Source organism: Triturus cristatus, chromosome 1_2 (genome assembly GCF_964204655.1).
Source record: "Triturus cristatus chromosome 1_2, aTriCri1.1, whole genome shotgun sequence".
NCBI classification, from domain to species: domain Eukaryota; kingdom Metazoa; phylum Chordata; class Amphibia; order Caudata; family Salamandridae; genus Triturus; species Triturus cristatus.
In genome coordinates, this window is record NC_140580.1 from 783,267,821 (window position 1) to 783,285,039 (window position 17,219).

The window sequence follows — 17,219 nt, forward strand, 5'->3', positions numbered from 1 at the left end:
GCAGCTCTTTGCTTATAAGGTTTTCCTTGGAGGCGCTAGGTGGGTTACCCCAGAGGGGTACCAGGCTCAAGCATAGAGGGCTTTAGTCGCCATCTTTGCCTTTACCCACAGACATGTCTATTAGAAATGACCACAGCCTTCGGTCCAATAAAATATAGTAAATGCGGCTCACACCGGTTGGACCAAGAAAGGTGTTTTCTCCTCCTTTGTCCGATTTTGACCTCCTATTGGTGGCTCTCAGCATATGCACAACGGCGAGAGCGTTTAATTGTTTAGCTGATTGAGACCACTTCTTAATAGGGGGTAAATTGAGGGGAGGAACGGACCAGAATTAATATTCCTCTTTGACTTCACAGATGTCTTCCCTGTCTAGGGGATTGAAAGTCACATTAAAATCGCCCACCGCGATAAGTGGATGTAAAATCCCCCTATTGTCAAGGAGCTCTTCGAGAGATTGTAGGGTTGCTGATCTCCCCCCCCGCCCCCCTTTCTAATGCCTCTTGCATAGACATTATAGATGTCAAGAGTGAAGCCCTTCAGTTGGACTGCTAGGATGCCTGGGCTGTTTGTGGGTAGCTCAGCTCTAAGATTCAACAACAGAGTGCGATGCTAACCCATATCAGTAATCTGCCTGGTGGGCGCCCCTGTTTGGAAGAAATTGCCAGTCACTGGAATGTTACATAACCTGTAATGTATGTTGGTGTTAAACTTCAGGTTTCTTGCAAATATCGAATGATTTGATAAAATCTACCCAATTGGGAGGCACATTTCCCTTCTGACCCTGCCACATTCTAGGAAACCAACTTAAAATAGGGAGGCTTACTAATGGTGGAAAAGTAGGGGGAGGATAGTCTGCCTGCATGTCTCTCTGGAAGGTTGTTGTGTTGGGAAGAGTAGTGGCTAATGTTCTAAGGTGGACCTCTATTCCTGATTGCAGCCCTTTGGTTGGATCATCTTGTCTTTTTCCGTCCCTAGTGGTTTCCATTCCTAATAGCCCACTTAATAGTGGAGGTCCTAAATTTGAAGAGTGCTTGAAAGCACAGTCCTCTATGTCTCAGGAACATTGCTGGGCTGTAGTCAATCAATTTCCACTAGGAAGGATAGATAGTCTGGCCGGGTGGAAAGAGGATTAGGAATGAGCAGGTGTGGGTTATCGGTCATCTGGTATTTGAATTAGATGTTATATGTTTCAGGGGTATAGGATCTAGCGTCTAAAGCTATTAATTTGGCGGCTATCCTCCCTTCCACCAGGGTTAGTTCAATTGAGTCTGTGGGGCTATCGGGCAGGGCACGTCTTCTAGTTCTCAAAGTGTTGTCCCTAATCACAGACCTACATCCTCTTACATGTCGAATCCAATGAATTGTTTTATTTTTAAGGAATTCATCATTCTCACTTCTCACCAGGTTGCTGTATTTAGGTACATTAATCATAAATATGGTGTGCAGAGACGGGATGGGTGAATTTGGCCTAGGCATTAGATGCTGACTTCTGGGGTGTTTTGCTGGCAGCTCCCTACCCAAGGCTTCTCCAGGGAGAACAGGCAGATCAGGGTAACTCCTGAGATACAGTTGTGAGGCTGGATGGGCCGTTGGGGCCCAATGTATCTCTGCTTCAGTCTGACTGCAACCATCTGCTCTGCTACCCGCTCCATGTGAAGTAGTATGGGGGCCTTTAGCAAGGTAGGGCTTTCGATTTCCCAGAGAGATCCTAGACCCAATGGCTGGTGGTATTACTGAATTGCTAGACCCTCCCATCTCTCGATAGCAGCTGGTTCATCTGCCCAGTGAACACTTCTACTGTAGAAGTAAGAGCTTCAATTTCTAAGCGTACATCGAAATAATTTTGAGGGCCTCTGTGTCTGTAAAGGTTGGCTCAAAAAACAATGGATTGGCTTCCCCTACCCTCTTGCTCCTCTGCATCATCTGGGGGAGGGGGGGGGGGGCATTGGGCTGGGGGTGAGTTACTAGATGCATTTGGTAATTCTTTAATAGCCCGGGGTGGCTGCTCGGGGGATCTGGTTGTGTGTGTTCGCTTTCCTGAACATAAGCGGCATTTGCTGCGGGTCTCCCACGGGCTATTGGGACCATTAGATTTAAATCGGGGACAGAGGTTGGTGGATCTAAAAGTTCTTCACATTCGACCGGCAAATTGTCGGTACGGTCAAGTACGCAGTTCTCCCCGCGTGCCTCTGGGTTTTCTTTGTTTTTTGGTTACCTTGTGGGCCACCTCTGTCCCCCCCCTTCACTGCTTTCCTTTTCCCCATGCCTCCCTTGGTGTTTTGCAGACAGAATAAAGCGTAAAAGGGAAGAAAGGAAGAAAATCCTTCTCCCACTTGGAAGCTTTGTTATCCTTCCAACAGTTCAGCTCTTTACGCCCTGGTGCACACAGTACCTTAGTGAGTAAGAGTAGTCCTTAGGGGGTGGCCAAGCCCAGCCTCTTCCAGGCTATGACGGGAGCGGATGGGCCCACCCTTTGCATGGGCTTTGCCCCGTCGCAGCCTGTGTGGCTCTTGTGCCATGGGGAAGAGGCTGCACTAAGAGTGCAGTGGCCACGCCTCCCCTTTGACGCCGGCAGCAACCAACAAGCAGCAGGTGCACCCTGGGACTAGAGGTCCCACCAGGGTGTTACAAGGGGGAGTAAGGCTGGGCTGTTGGCCCCCAAAGTGGCAAGATGTCCTGTGGGCCTGCCGCGCCGTGGGGGAAGAGGCTGTACTAAGAGCCCGATGGCCACACCTCCCCTGTGACGTCCATGGCAACCAACAAGCAGCAGGTGCACCCTCGGACTAGAGGGTCCCATTAGTGTGTTACGAGGGGGAGAAAGGAATGATTGTTGGCCCCCGAAGTAGCAAGATGTCCCGCAAAGCGTCCCACACTGTGGGGGGAGAGGCTGCGCTAAGAGCGCAGTGGCCACACCTCCCTCGTGACTCCAGCGGCAACCAACAAGCAGCAGGTTCACCCTGGGACTAGAGGTCCCACTAGGGTGTTACGAGGGGGAGAAAGGCTGGGCTGTTGGCCCCCAAAGTGGCAAGATGTCGCAGAGCGTCCCGGGCCACGGGTGGAGAGTTGCGCTAAGAGCACGGTGGCCACGCCTGCTCGTGATGCTCTGCACTTTTCTAGCAACCATCCAAGGAGCCTCAAAGAAAATTTACCCTATGGGCAATTTTTGCGCATTCGTCGCAATTGCACATTCAAGGATTAATATCTCTCTCATGCAGAGGCCCTTAAGAACAATCTTTTGGTGCGAGGTTACCCCAAAAAACTTCTAAAAAGGGCCATAAAAAGAGCATGGTGGACCCCGCGAGAGACGCTGTTAGAGAAGAAAAAGACAACAAAGACAGACAGGATTGTCTGTGTGACCACGTTCGGCCCCACATCAAACTGGCTGAAAAAAACAATCAACCAAAATTGGCACTTAGTCAGACACTTGGATCCATCACTCAAAGAAGCTCCTCTATTTGCCTTCAAAAAGGACAAAAGTATTGCCAACCAGATTGTACGGGCAGCCATGCCCAAAACGAAAAATGCCACAATCGGAAGCTTTCTGAATCTACCGCCTATCCAAGGTCATCATAAATGCGGCACATGTACATGCTGTGAGTCAACTATAGAAGGCGACTTTTTTTCGCATAACTGAATCCACTGGAAACACGATACGTTTTCAAATTGTAAATCTAAATTTGTGGTGTATGGAATACTGTGCCCCTGCACGAAGTTGTACATTGGCAAGACCAATCAAGAAATCAGACACAGAATTCAGCAACACAAATCAAGAATTCGGAAACAAATTCCAAATGCACCCTTGGTCAACCACTGGTCCTTAAAAAACCATACAGAAAGAGATCTGAAATGGACAATTATCTCTAAAGTCGAAAAAGACGCCAGAGGTGGGGATCTGGACTCAAAACTATTGAGACGGGAAGCAATGTTGATTATTAAATTCAACACTTCAGTTGACGGTCTAAACAAACTTTCAGAAATGTTCAACTTGTAAGAACTGTTACAAGAAAGGAAGTTGACAGACATTGGACATCATCCATGGGAGCGCCCATACAGCAGGGCGACAAAATGTAAATATAATGAAAACTTTCAAAACCTCTCTATAGTATGAGATCAATGAGCACACCTACACCAGAGCAGAGAATTATAACATGGTGATAATCTTTTATAATTAGATCTATTTCATCTGTTAGATAACCCACACAAAAGTTATGGACAACATTTGGACCAGACAAAAAGGAACCAAAAAGATCTATAGTAATATGGACCACAGTTTCACAATAGTGCCAACTACAGCGCTGCGGTAATACGCCTAGACATTTGTACAAACAAATAAAAAGTTTTTCTCAGCTAAAAACGGGATTAACAGGGCAAGTGGCGTCTTCATTACATTAGAGATCGTAAGATTCCGCCAATAACACAGTAGCGATTTTCCAAACAGGCATCACAACGTCATTGTCTGTTGCCCACTTGACAGACTAAATAAAGTTCTTTTGTATGAAAAAAAGGCAGTGTCATTTAAGAACCACATTTCCCAGAAGTCACTACCTCAACGCCATGTCCTCACGTGATGCGACAAACACTTAATAGCGTATCTCGACGGAAGCAGAAACGGAGCATAGCAGCTGCGTGAGAGAACCCCACTGAGACGCGGGAATTTCGTTTCATTGAGGTAAGGCAGAAACTAACTGCGATTCTGTGCACTGCCTGCACACAACTTCCAACTGATCCCTCGACATATCGCTCACGCGTGTTTATTTATTTTTGGGTCCGCAGTGTGACGAACACAACTGGCAACTTTGAAGCCATTTCAACACACGGACTGTGTTAGAATTATCTACATCGAGGAGTCGGATTTAATTGGGACCGAGATATCGGATATTCTGCACCTCGACGTACACCTAAAAGTAAGCACCCTACAGTGAATTACATAGACTATGACTTTAAGAGACCATCAACTTAGAGAGGACGGTAGTAATTGATTGAATTCCTTGTATTTTTTTGGCTTGGCAGGCAGAAACTTTTGGCTTGGCAGACAGAGGTAGACGTTTAGTTCATCTAATCCCCCTGCGAGGCACAGACTGCATTTAAACTGCAGGTGCGATTTTTAAACATAGCGCAGTCACCTGAGATAGAAAGAGACAGGATATTGGTTAAACAATCTTTCGTTCATTTATTTCAGTGCACAATGGTCCTGACGAGGATCCCAGCAAGAAAAGGGTTCCAAAACGCGTATACGAATGGGTGTGAGTGGGTATGAATGCTGATAAGAGTTGAATGTTTTTTTGTCAAGTTTTGTATTTTTAGAAGGTGTCAAAAACTTAAAAAATTGTTGTATATATTAAAAAAAAGGGTAATGTGGATATCACGGTGCAGTTTAGGACTATGAAATATTAGATGTTTTGAAAAATGAAAATGTAATGTAATTGATTTACCTTTGTCTGATTAAATCTGACCGAAAAAGTAGTCAAAAATGTGATTGTTTTAGTCAATACACACGAAAAAAGTTTAGGCAAAAGCCTTTTGCAGCATTGGCACTTTGTTTGGTACTTATGCTCGTGATGCCAGCAGCATCAAACAAGCAAAAGGTGCAACCTGGGACTAGAGGTCCCACCAGGGTGTTACGAGGGGGGGAGAGGCAAGGTTGTTGGCCCCCCAAGCAGCAAGATGTCCCGCAGAGCGCCCCGCACCACTAGAGGAGAGGCTGTGATAGGAGCGCGGTGGCCACTTCTCCCCCGTGACGCCAGCGGCAACCAACAAGCAGCAGGTGCACCCTAGGGCTAGAGGTCCCACCAGGTGTTACGAGGGGGATAAAGGCAAGGTTGTTGGCCCCCACAGCTGCAAGATGTCCCACTGAGCATCCCATGCCATGGGGGAGAGGCTGCGCTAAGAGCGCGGTAGCCACACCTCCCCAGTGACAAGATATCCCTCAGAGCTTCCTGCAATGCGGGGAGAGGCTGCTTTAGCAGCACAGTGGCCACACTTCCCCTGTGACTCCAGCGGCAAGCAGCAGGTGCATCCTGGGACTAGAGGTCCCACTAGGGTGTTACGAAGGGAAGAAAGGCAAGGTTGTTGGCCCCCACAGAAGCAAGATATCCCGCAGAGCGTCCTTTCTTCCAGGTTTTTCATGAATCTGGATTCTCCTCGCCCCGGTTTGCACCACAGTGGCCGGGGGTAATCTTACCAAGTTACTGTAACCTGATTCAAGTAATTGGTCCTGACTTAAATTCTTTTATAATTGCCTTGTAACTAAGGTTCCTTAAAGTGTAAACAAAATGTAGGTTTTCAAACGTCTTGACGTTTATACTTAAATGACGCATATAAAATACCCTAAAGTGCAACTCAAACAAAAAAAAACGCTTCACCGTGACTTCTCTCCCCCCTGCCTCCTCCCTAGTCGGCTGTATCTTATGTGGAATGTGTGATGTTATTAATGTGAGTGTTGAATTCCTGCCTGTGGACGTTTCTGTCTACAGCTGGATGCTGGGCTGGTTAAATCCGAGCTCCTGGTGGGTTCCATTACTTGTAACTTGTTCTGCAATGAAGTATCTGTCCCGGTACCTACCTGCCTTCTGGGACTCATTACCAGTATGCATCTTCGAAATGCAAACATTTCGAAATACAGTCGTCTTGTTCATGACTTTTTCAACAATGTTGCAGTTTGTTGATCAAACATTGGGAAAACGATATCTTTTATTGACTAATACACTTAAAAGGGCATGTTTCTGCAAATTTTCAACCAGCATTCTTCTCCAAGCAGCTTCGTAAATGCAAAATAATCATTGCTTTAAGATGAAACCCTTTAAAGGGTATAATCTGTTTCAAAGATATAGTGTGTCTGGATCCCATTAAAACTGTATTTTTTTTTAATTAACCTCTTTCAAAGTGAGTTACTTTTCTATTTTGTTTCATTGTAGATTGACTGTAAAAATTACCCCTTTTCACACTACCACAGCCAGTTCACTACTACTACCGTATAAAATGTGTTGTATTTCTGAGGTGGTCCCTTCCCCACCCCCAAGTTCCCAGTTATTCACTTCTGGCAAGGTCACTCATTTTATACGCCTATTGTGCCTGCCCGCAGAGATGCAAGTCTGCCTGATTTCCAAACGTTGTTTATAAAGATAGTTGACTCTTTAAACTTGATTGACAAAGTTATGAAACCAAATTGCTGATTAGTATATACTTGGTTATTTTTCTCATATGTATGTCCCTTCTTGTCATGCAAATTTTTTTCTAACATTCTGTGTTGTGGCAGCTATCATATAAGTTGCTTCATCAGTTAATCGTTTTGCATCAGTTATCGTCCTTCTATACCCCTTGCTAATATCTAAAACTGTGCATTTTAAGGCTCATGAACAATTTTTGCTTTTTTTCCTTAAATAGTGAGCAAGTCTTTCTTGTTTCTATATTCAAAAGGTGGCGTTCAGTGTTTTTGGGCAACCTTGATAGCCTATTGTATATTCTTTTAATTCTTCAGAACATTTGAGTCCAAGTTATTCCCATCACCTTATCTTCTGTCTTTTTTTCCAATTTTGTCCTGCAGCCCGAGATGGATCCAAACTCACCAGTCGGCAGAAGGAGTTTTCAAAGATCTTCTTCAGGGGAGGTCAAGGTGAATAATAATATGCCATACAGTATCAGTAATCAACTGTACTTCCGTTCACAATGTTGTGCAACATCACGTAGTGTTGGAGGCCTGGAAATGTGCCCAGATAAATCTACCAGGACGTGATGCTATAGGACACTGGTGAATCTCAAATTCACCTATAGGGTCTTGTGGTAGAAAGAAGGGAGGCGATTACAACCATAGTCATAACAGGTAGAATCAAGCTTTTTGTCTGTTTCCAATTTCTATGAGTCTTGTTTGTCTAAGAGGAATCGTTTGTACTAAATGGAACAAGAAGACATTTTTATCATGTCGAGGGGGAGCACATCCCAAAGTGTGGGCATTAATAGAGAAAAAGATTAGCAGCTACTTCTGCTTTAATTAGACGAAATCTGACTGTGTCACAGTTAACGGTGTCAAAGGGACTTATTTAGGACATGTCTGTTGAGCCAGGATTAAAGGGAAGCTTGGGACCCACCCATCAATTGACCAATTTAATAATTAAATAATGTCCTTATAGAACAGTCTGGCATGTAATGGGAGCCAGAGGATTTGTTTAAGTGAGGTTTGACAGAACTTTGGGGCAAATACTGTCGTCCTGGGTCTCCCGTTGTGCAAGAATTGAGGGTGGTGAAGAGATTTATAAATTCCTAAACAATGACCATTACAGGAATCAAGTTTGGCTCCAGCCACGGCAGCTGCTGCAGGATATCTACCCTTTCAAAACTCCCCTACTTGAAAGGAGCATACAAGATTGACAACTGATAAACAAACTTCCATCTGAAGGTTAAAATATATTTTTTCACCTGGATGTCTAACAACGTTAGGTGGAAAGGCAACAGATCATTTCTCAATACGCCAAAGGAAAGGATTCCAAAGGTCTGCGCTTCCGTGCGTCACCAGATTTTCAGTCTACTCTGTATTAAATCTTAGTAATTGTTTACTCAAGCAGTCCTTGTTTTCCAAAATCCACAAACTAAGTCCAGAATAATTGAAATTACATCCACTCAGACGAAATAGCAGCTGAAGGTGCAAAATTGCAAGCCATAGGAGCGGACAAGGCCTGCCAGCAGTCACATAGACATTTAATTAAGTATCTGGAGTATCTGGAAAGTGCAGAGCCTTGTGAAACACCACACATACACACACACACCACATGTATTGGAAATAAAAAGACCCAAATGACATTCATGACTGCTAACTGTTAAAAAGTAAGAGTTCGCTTCAGGCAACCTTCCCGGACTGATATCCACAGACTGATCTACAATCTCTGAAGAAGGAGGCCCTGGCTGACATGGTCAAATGCTGCTGATGGGTATTATAAAATCCAAGCATAGAGTTTTGTCATAAACCACCAGCGTAAGACCATCATCATAAGCATCCACCGTAGTCTCAGAACTGCGACAGGGATGGAAACCTGCCTAGCCCTCAACTGGAATGTTGTTGTACATCTAGAAAATATTAATTTAGACTGCAGTGTGGTGTTGTAGAATTTTCACTCCTACTGCTCACTACTTTGTGCCCTGCAATTACATTGTGATCTCTCCTTACATTTGTCTCCGCATTATTTCCCTATTTCATGGTGAGTACATTGATAGAGGACCTCACTCAGGTGCTGGATGTAGTTCTAGTAAGGAACACGGAGAACTGTGATCTGTTAAAGCAGATTGACAGAGTTAGTGCCAAAGCATTTCCCACAGACTTCAAGTTATGAGAATGTGATCCAATATGTAGAATAACGAACCCCTTGGCTCACACCTCTGTGCAATACATTGGTTGCAAATTTAATATACTGGGTAATGGCAGCATACAAGAACAGTAAGCAGATTCTGCTTTGCACTCCAATGGTTAGGGCCGGTGATCACACTGGTGGGACACCTACACATTTGGCTTTATTACACCTATCTTTACCACAATTGTCTGTACCGCCCACAATAAGGCACCATTGCCACAAAATGCAAATGGAGACAGCTGTTATTTTCTAACCATTTTCATCCAGTGTCTTGCTGTGCCATAAGTCATAGAATCAAGTTTATACTTCTGTATTGCTCTTGTAACATCAGTGTTTACTTAAGTGTTTACTTCATTTCTATACACTCTTTCCTATTGATTGCATTAGTGCAGTATGCAGTGCTTTAAATGTAGGATTTTTCGGGTGACAAGAAGTTTACCATGATTTGACAACCAGAGAGAGAGTTTATAGTTACTGATGGAATACAGAAAATGAGTATCATGTTCCTGTAAGAAACTTCCATTGTTGCTGAAAGCGAAGTTATTTCGGTCAAGGTCTTATCACGTTTGCCCCTGGGGTGAAAGAAAACATCCATAAATAAAAAAATTAAAATACTGCATAAAAAGATGTTCTGTGAGAGTGATTATGCTAAATTCGGCTCGAAAAAGATCGAGGACTTTAAAGTCAAGAAAGAGGAAGGGACTCTTATTTCAACTTTCGACAGCAAAGACTTTTTCACCATGTAATATTTTGTGTCTTCTTTTTCATATTATGTTTGGTATCATCATTGCATGTGTTTATCGCTCTATTGTGTGATTTTATTCTCTGACATGTGCAACTTGTTACAATTTTGAAAACATTCTTGAGCAAGAAATTATACCTATGATTTACGGGCATACAAATATTCACACGACATATAAAAATACAGTAAACATAGAATATTATCAAAAATGAGCAATGAGCCAAATATTTTCTATTCAGAGTAACAACAGTTTTTTTTATTTATTATACAATATTAAAAAAGTCCCTAAAGTCTAAAAATTATTGAAATATATTTTTGTTAAACAGCTGTTTGAGAATTGTCCTTAACGTTCATTAATATGTGATTAGATATCAAAAGAACATATGATAAAGTAGTTTAGTGTAAGTACAAAGGAAGAAAAACATCATCTCCATTAAACATGGATTATTGTTGTATATAACTGAGGACAAAAGATCATTATTAGCCATTCTATATTCAACACAATCCTGGATCATATTGTGGAATGCTTGAAGATTGATTATATTCTATGTTTATTGTATTTTTGTATGTCTTGGGAATATTTGTATGTTTGTAAATCTATAGGAATAGTTTCTTGCTCAGAAATATTTTCAAAATTGTAGTTGCTATTCCCTGTTCTTGGCAAGTTATTTGTATGCAGGTGTCCCTTTCTTTTTAAAATGTGTGCAACTTGTTATACAGCTGCACAAAATGTAGATAAACACAGCTACTCGGGCTCAGTGATGTACAGCAATTTGTTCAGGATCACTCAGTGAGTTCATTATAGTGCACAGGAGTAGAACCCAGGGCGCATAGCAATCGCCAACATAGTCCTTAGGCTTCATCTCCTGCAAAGTAGGTTTGTTTGCTGTGAAGCCAAATGAGTAAAGAATGTACTTTATTAAGAGTAAAAAGAATGGAGGGCCAGGAGCAGCAACCATAACAAACCTGCTCCCTTTCCACCGGTCCACTTAAAATCTTACCAGCAGTCATGAGGCTCGTGCGAAGACAAGCAGTCTTTGGGGTCTGCATGACCAACACAGCGTTGGTTTTGAAGCCTCTGCCTGACACAAAATATCTAATGAATAAAATAAAATCAGCCAAATGAACCAACTCTGAAGATGCACAACTTACATATCTGTTTGAAATAAGTATAAACAAATTACTTAACAGTAAATGAACAAAACAGTCCTGGGAAAAACTTAATCTGAAAGAAAACATTAACTTGCAATCATTCATCCATACAGGTGGAAACCACCTGCGATTTCCTATCCTGTACCAAATATGAACCTCTTCACTGTCTTTGACTGGCTGATGACTGTTATTTGAGCTAGGAGAACTTGGCACCCTGTAGATAAAGAATCGTACTTGTCAACGCCCTTGTCCTTTCCCAGATCGAATGATGTCAGAGCAACCTTTGATTTTTTCCACCAATTCCCATCATGCAATCAAGCAACTGACTTCTAAAACCATCATTTATTCTTTTGACCTCACTGAATTTGGGTTGATGCTTCCTCGTAATTTTTGGAAGTATGATCCTAACACAATCCCCAGTTTTAATACATATCTCCTGCACTCACCTCTTCTTGGTATACTTGGCATATGCTGTATCCTGCTTCATGCAGACTTTGGTGTCTAATTATTTTATCATCACAATCTGCACATTTCATGACTTTGATTGCTTGATTTATCCATTGAGGCTTGATCAATATGAAGGGTTTGCCTCCTGGGAGGGCTAAGAATGGAGAAACCCCTGTAATTGAATGAGATGTAGCATGAAAAGAGATCCACTTGTCATGAGCTGCTTAATTAACATTTAATCTCTTGGGCAAGGCTAATCTGACAGTGTTACCTGATGACCACCTCCAGTCATGAAGGTCAAAACGCGATTTGCATGAGCTATATGTGGACTATGAATTATGACGTGGTTTTACAAAACTTCTTCATAAATGTATTGATTCATGCAAAACTTCATTTTGAATTCAGGTACAATACGCTGTTGCATTCTTTATCTTTTTTTTCATTTGTTTCACTTGCACTGGTTAATATGTTTTCACAAGCATAAAGTGTTAACCTTTACACTTAGTACACAATTTGAAAAGCATGGTTGATTCTGCATTTTGATTTATGAAAATCCAATCTTTATTTCTTTGCTGATAATATAATTGCATTTAACCATGTTCCTGGGACTAGTTGTCATTATTTAATGTATGCAGTATAATTAAGTTATTTAAATCATATCCCCTCATTGATTCCTGTTGAGACATTGTTGTATGTTACTGGATATTGATACGGCAGAATATGCCCTTTTGCGTACTAAGCGGAAATACTATGCAGTGGGCAACAACTCTGACCATCTCCTGGCACACCGCCTATGGGGCCAGGCCATTAAACAGCGGGTAGCTGAGCTTTAGGTACAGCAGGGCAGCAGACTATTCCAGAGCGAACACATCGCTCGAGCCTTTGAACGATTTTACGCCACCCTTTATTCCGCTGAGGCACTCGAGAGAGAAGACGCTGTGTCTTACCTTGAGCAAATCCCATTAGATAGCTTAGCACCACCTGAAGCTTCATGCCTCAACCGTGATATCCAGATGGACGAGCTGTTGGTAGCTATATTTTGCCTACAACCGGGCAAAGCCCTGGAGCAAGATGTCTACACCTCTGACTTCTGCAAATTGTTAGCGGCCCCACTAGCCCCCCTCCTCACACATCTGTATACCTCATTTAGCTCTACCGGTTTCATTACAGACACCATAAACATGGCCACTATTACAGTACTACCTAAGCCAGGCATAGACCCTGTCCACGGCCGATTTCTGTATTAAATGTGGATTCCAAGATTTTTATAATCATTTTAGCGGCTCCCCTGGCCCCCTGGAAAGCTTGGTGGATCTGGTTCAGGCAGGGTTTGTACCAGAGCGGCGCTGTAGTGACAATACCAAGCGCCTTTCCCACCTGTTAGATAAAACCCAACGCTCCCAAATACTTGCGCTCCTGTTATCTGTTGATGCGGAGAAGGCACCTGTGACCCTGCCCTTAGACATCACTTGGCAGAGTTGCCCCCTATCACCCCTGCTTTTTTTCCTGTACATGGAGCCCTTTGCTGAGCACATTTGCAGAAACCATACAATAGCGGGTATAACAGTGCGAGGGAGGAAGAATAAACTCACTTTTGGTGCGGATGATGTAATGATAGCTCTCACACATCCACTCACTTCACTGCCTCCACTTATGGGTGAGTTGGAGGCCTATGGGAAAGACTCGGGGTTCAAAGTCAACCTACAGAAATCACAGGTACTTAATCTCGCTGTCCAGAAGGTTGACCAGCTCACGCTTATGCGCCTTGTCCCTATTACATGGTCTTCGCAAGGGGTGGTGTATCTGGGTCGACATATTCACTCCACACCATCGCACACTGCTGATAGCAACTATGCATCACTACTTTTGACTTTACAGTCAGAATTACAATCTTGAAAAGGCTATACTCTTTCATGGCTTGGGCAACTTGTGGCGGCCAAAATGACGCTTTTGCCCAAAATGCTATATGGTATGCAAACATTGCCCCTGCTGCCCCTACCACAGGACTTGAGCAAACTGCAGCACCTCTAGAGGACTACGTTTGGGCAAAATCCAAAACCTCCGCCTGCAGCGCTTCAGGCAAAAAAAAAGCTTCTAAAGCTAAAATAACACTATTGCTACTACACTCCAGCCCGAACCGCTCAGTGGAAGCAGGACGGGCATGCACATTACTGGAAGGGCTGAGTGCAGGTAGAGACCCTTACCCATCTTCTTTGGCAGTCCCCTAAGTTACATCGATACTGGGTTCAAGTCCTGGCTGCCATTGATACAATGTACGATGCTGATGTTCCCAGGATATAGAGCTATGTTTGCTGGGTCTCCCAAACGCTCTCTCTGAAGTTCTCAAGGGGCGGGCTATCCTAGACCAAGCGATAACCCGATTTGATAAGTTTTGGGGACCATGTATCGCTGGAATTGAGAGAATTAACTTGCCCTGCATATGCATACTTCGTCTCATGCAAGCACACCTTAGCATTGACTGTGACCTTGTAGAGTAGATTTTGCATACACTCCTACATTACAGCTTAGGCGTCATGAGTGCTTTACCTGTTTGAGGCTGCTGACACAAACCTGTCGGATTACCTTCCTCCCCTCCCTTAATGTCCCCCCCTCCTTCCTCTTTTTACCATTCTGACTCTCCCTCACCTCCTACTGCTCCTCACCAGCTGGTGGATGTAGTTGAGATGTTACTGTTCTTTTCCTACTCAAATTTAGTGAAACAGATTTAACCCTAAAAAAACCTGTGACACAGCCAGAGCTAATGCTTTTTTTTGGGTAAAAGTCCAGTAGCGCTGCATACATCATAGTCCTTTTTTAATTATTATTTTTAGCCATGCGGCACAGCAACCGCACTACTATACCGAATTGATGGAAATGATTGTCAAAGTCAGCAATGCCCATGCTGTACAGCATGAACAAAAAGCAGGCCAATAGTCTCAAAGGCGAGACCTATTGGCTTTGCAAATGCTTGTTAAGACTTGGCACAACACCCCTGTGATTCTGAGCAAATCAGATAATCTCCCCATGCGTGAAAAAAGAGAAAAACATATGACATTTGCCAAACAGTCCTATCACATAAAGAACGCAGTTGCGCCCAAGCCCATGTTGCGAAAACACATTTGGAAGCAGATAATTTCTGTTGTCTCAATAAACATCCATTCATAAGGAGAAAAGGGATTCTTTGAAGTGTGTGTGTGACATGGTAAAACATAGCAATGAATGACATGAGGTTTAAAAAGGACGGCAGACTAAAAGTAGTACCTCAATCAAAGTGCAATCACCTGAAGGATGGCAATCAAACTGAAGCAATCAGCACTTGGTCCATGCTCCATTCAAAAGAAGATGAAGTGAACTTAGCATGCATGGGCCAATTAGAAAAGAGAAAATAAGAGTGATATTGAAGCCAATGAATTTTAAGCAATGAGCAGGCTTCAAGCCTCTTGTTGTATACAATATCTCCTGTAAGCAAGGGCGCGTGTAGTGCATGCGCTGTTGAAGGTGAGACCTAAAAACTGTAATACTGAACAGGTAAAAATATGATAATAAACTGCACAACATAAATCACGAAACAGGTCCCACAGTGTCCCCTGTGAAATACTCTGCCCTCTGTAAGCTTTATTTTTTTAAATGTGAGTTGGTGTTTTTTGTTTTCCGGCAGTAATCATTTTTCTTGTCGATGCACAATCTACATATGTTACTATGCTCTGAATATTGCACGTGTAGGTGGCTAACAGTAAGAGACGAGGGTCTCTATTTTGCTACACGGGTACATTGACCCCAAGTCATAGAAGGAAAGTTTTCTCCCTAAATCCTGGTTTGAAAGGAGAAGCCAGCCAAAACTGGGCTCCAGTGGTCACCTCGTTCCCCGGGGACTCTGCACTTGTTGCACCAGTGATAGCTTTGCCCTTGTGTTTGCAATATAATATTACAGCAATTATTTTATGATTGTATCCACTTGCTAAATGGTTATATGAAGCCACGCTAGAAAGAGCTCTGAATGTTGTGGCACAATATTTTAATCTTCGACTTGCTTGATGCTATCTTCCCTGGTGGCAAGCTGCAATAGATTCCAGGACCACCCACAGCTCAACGGTACAAGGACTCCCCATGGATCTGAAAGCCAGATCCTTAGCAGACCATCACATAACAGTCACGCCAACCAGACAGACCATGATAATGACAACCGGGTCTTAGACTGGAATTAAAAACATGCCTGCTCTGTCCCGGGCCAGGCTAGAGCGGCGTGCGTGATGCAACTGGTTTCCGACACCAGCCGCATCTAAATGTCTAAGTTTTGATTTGTTTAACATCTTTTGTTTATACTCAAGAAGGTACACCATGGGCACGAAAACGAACTCCCAGTTACTTTCAGTAAAGTTGGAGAACCACAAAAAACACATTTTTGTAAAGCTTAAAGTCACATTGAAAGTATTGTCAATAAACTGTGGCTGATGGGGCTTTGCTGTGTTGGCAGAGAAGGAGGATCTCTTTGGAAAACAATCACAAACAATAAAAATCGACAGAGCCTTCTGGCCTCCAAAACAAAGGGATTGAGTGCCTCATGCCCCAGCACTGGGAAAGACACACCATACGCAGGCATCTGTCAAGAAATACACCATAACAATTAGATAAAAAAGTTTATGTTGTGGTAGGACGGAGAGGGATGTATGTAATTACATCGCATACTAATACCATGCGTGCCATTACAACGCGGGTATTACTACGCGATATCAATGACAACGAAATGCCATTACATTGCAAACTTTTACCACGAGTATGCTTTTACCACACATCCCATTACAACGCAAAGGCATGCGTGGTAAAGCTATACTCGTGGTTAAAGTTTTCAAGGTAAGTGACTCTACACTACCTCTGCACAACCTTCCCCTGACCCCCAGTCCTCTCCCTACAATTACACTACACTACACTACCCTGCACAACCCCCCCGACACTACCCTTAAATACTACACTACACAAACACTACAACACTACCCTAAAACAGTACAGTACCCTAAACCGTAAAGCACTACACTACACTACACCAACACTACCCTAAACCCTAAAACACTATACTACACAAAAACTACTACACTACCCTAAACCTTAAAACTCTACCCTACACAAACTCTACAACACTACCCTAAACGCTAAAACACTACCCTAAACGCTAAAACACTACACTACACAAACACTACAACACTACCCTAAACCCTAAAACACAACACTACCCTAAACCCTAAAACACTACACTAACACTACAACACTACCCTAATGCACTACACTACACAAACGCTACTACACTACCTTAAACCCTAAAACACTACACTACACAAACTCTACAACACTACCCTAAATCCTAAAACACTACAACACTTCCCTAAACCCTAATACACTACACTAAACAAACACTACAACACTACACTAAACCCTAAAACACTAACACCACCCTAAACCACTACACTACAAAAAAACACCCTAAAACGGAAAAAAAAACACACAACACAAACATTACAAAACTACTTTTACACTACCCTAAACCC

At 43.0% G+C, this 17,219-nt stretch overlaps 1 protein-coding gene across 19 annotated transcripts in view; it reads left to right on the forward strand.

Annotated features, from left to right (window-relative positions):
* ANK3 (ankyrin 3) overlaps positions 1-17,219 on the forward strand; it is a 1,906,984-nt gene that overhangs the window by 114,704 nt on the left and 1,775,061 nt on the right. For all 19 annotated transcript variants that reach the window (XM_085608804.1, XM_085608807.1, XM_085608799.1 and 16 more), the window contains exon 2: positions 7,544-7,612. In XM_085608804.1, coding sequence (XP_085464930.1) covers positions 7,544-7,612 — 69 coding nt within the window. The remainder of the gene's footprint in view (positions 1-7,543; positions 7,613-17,219) is intronic.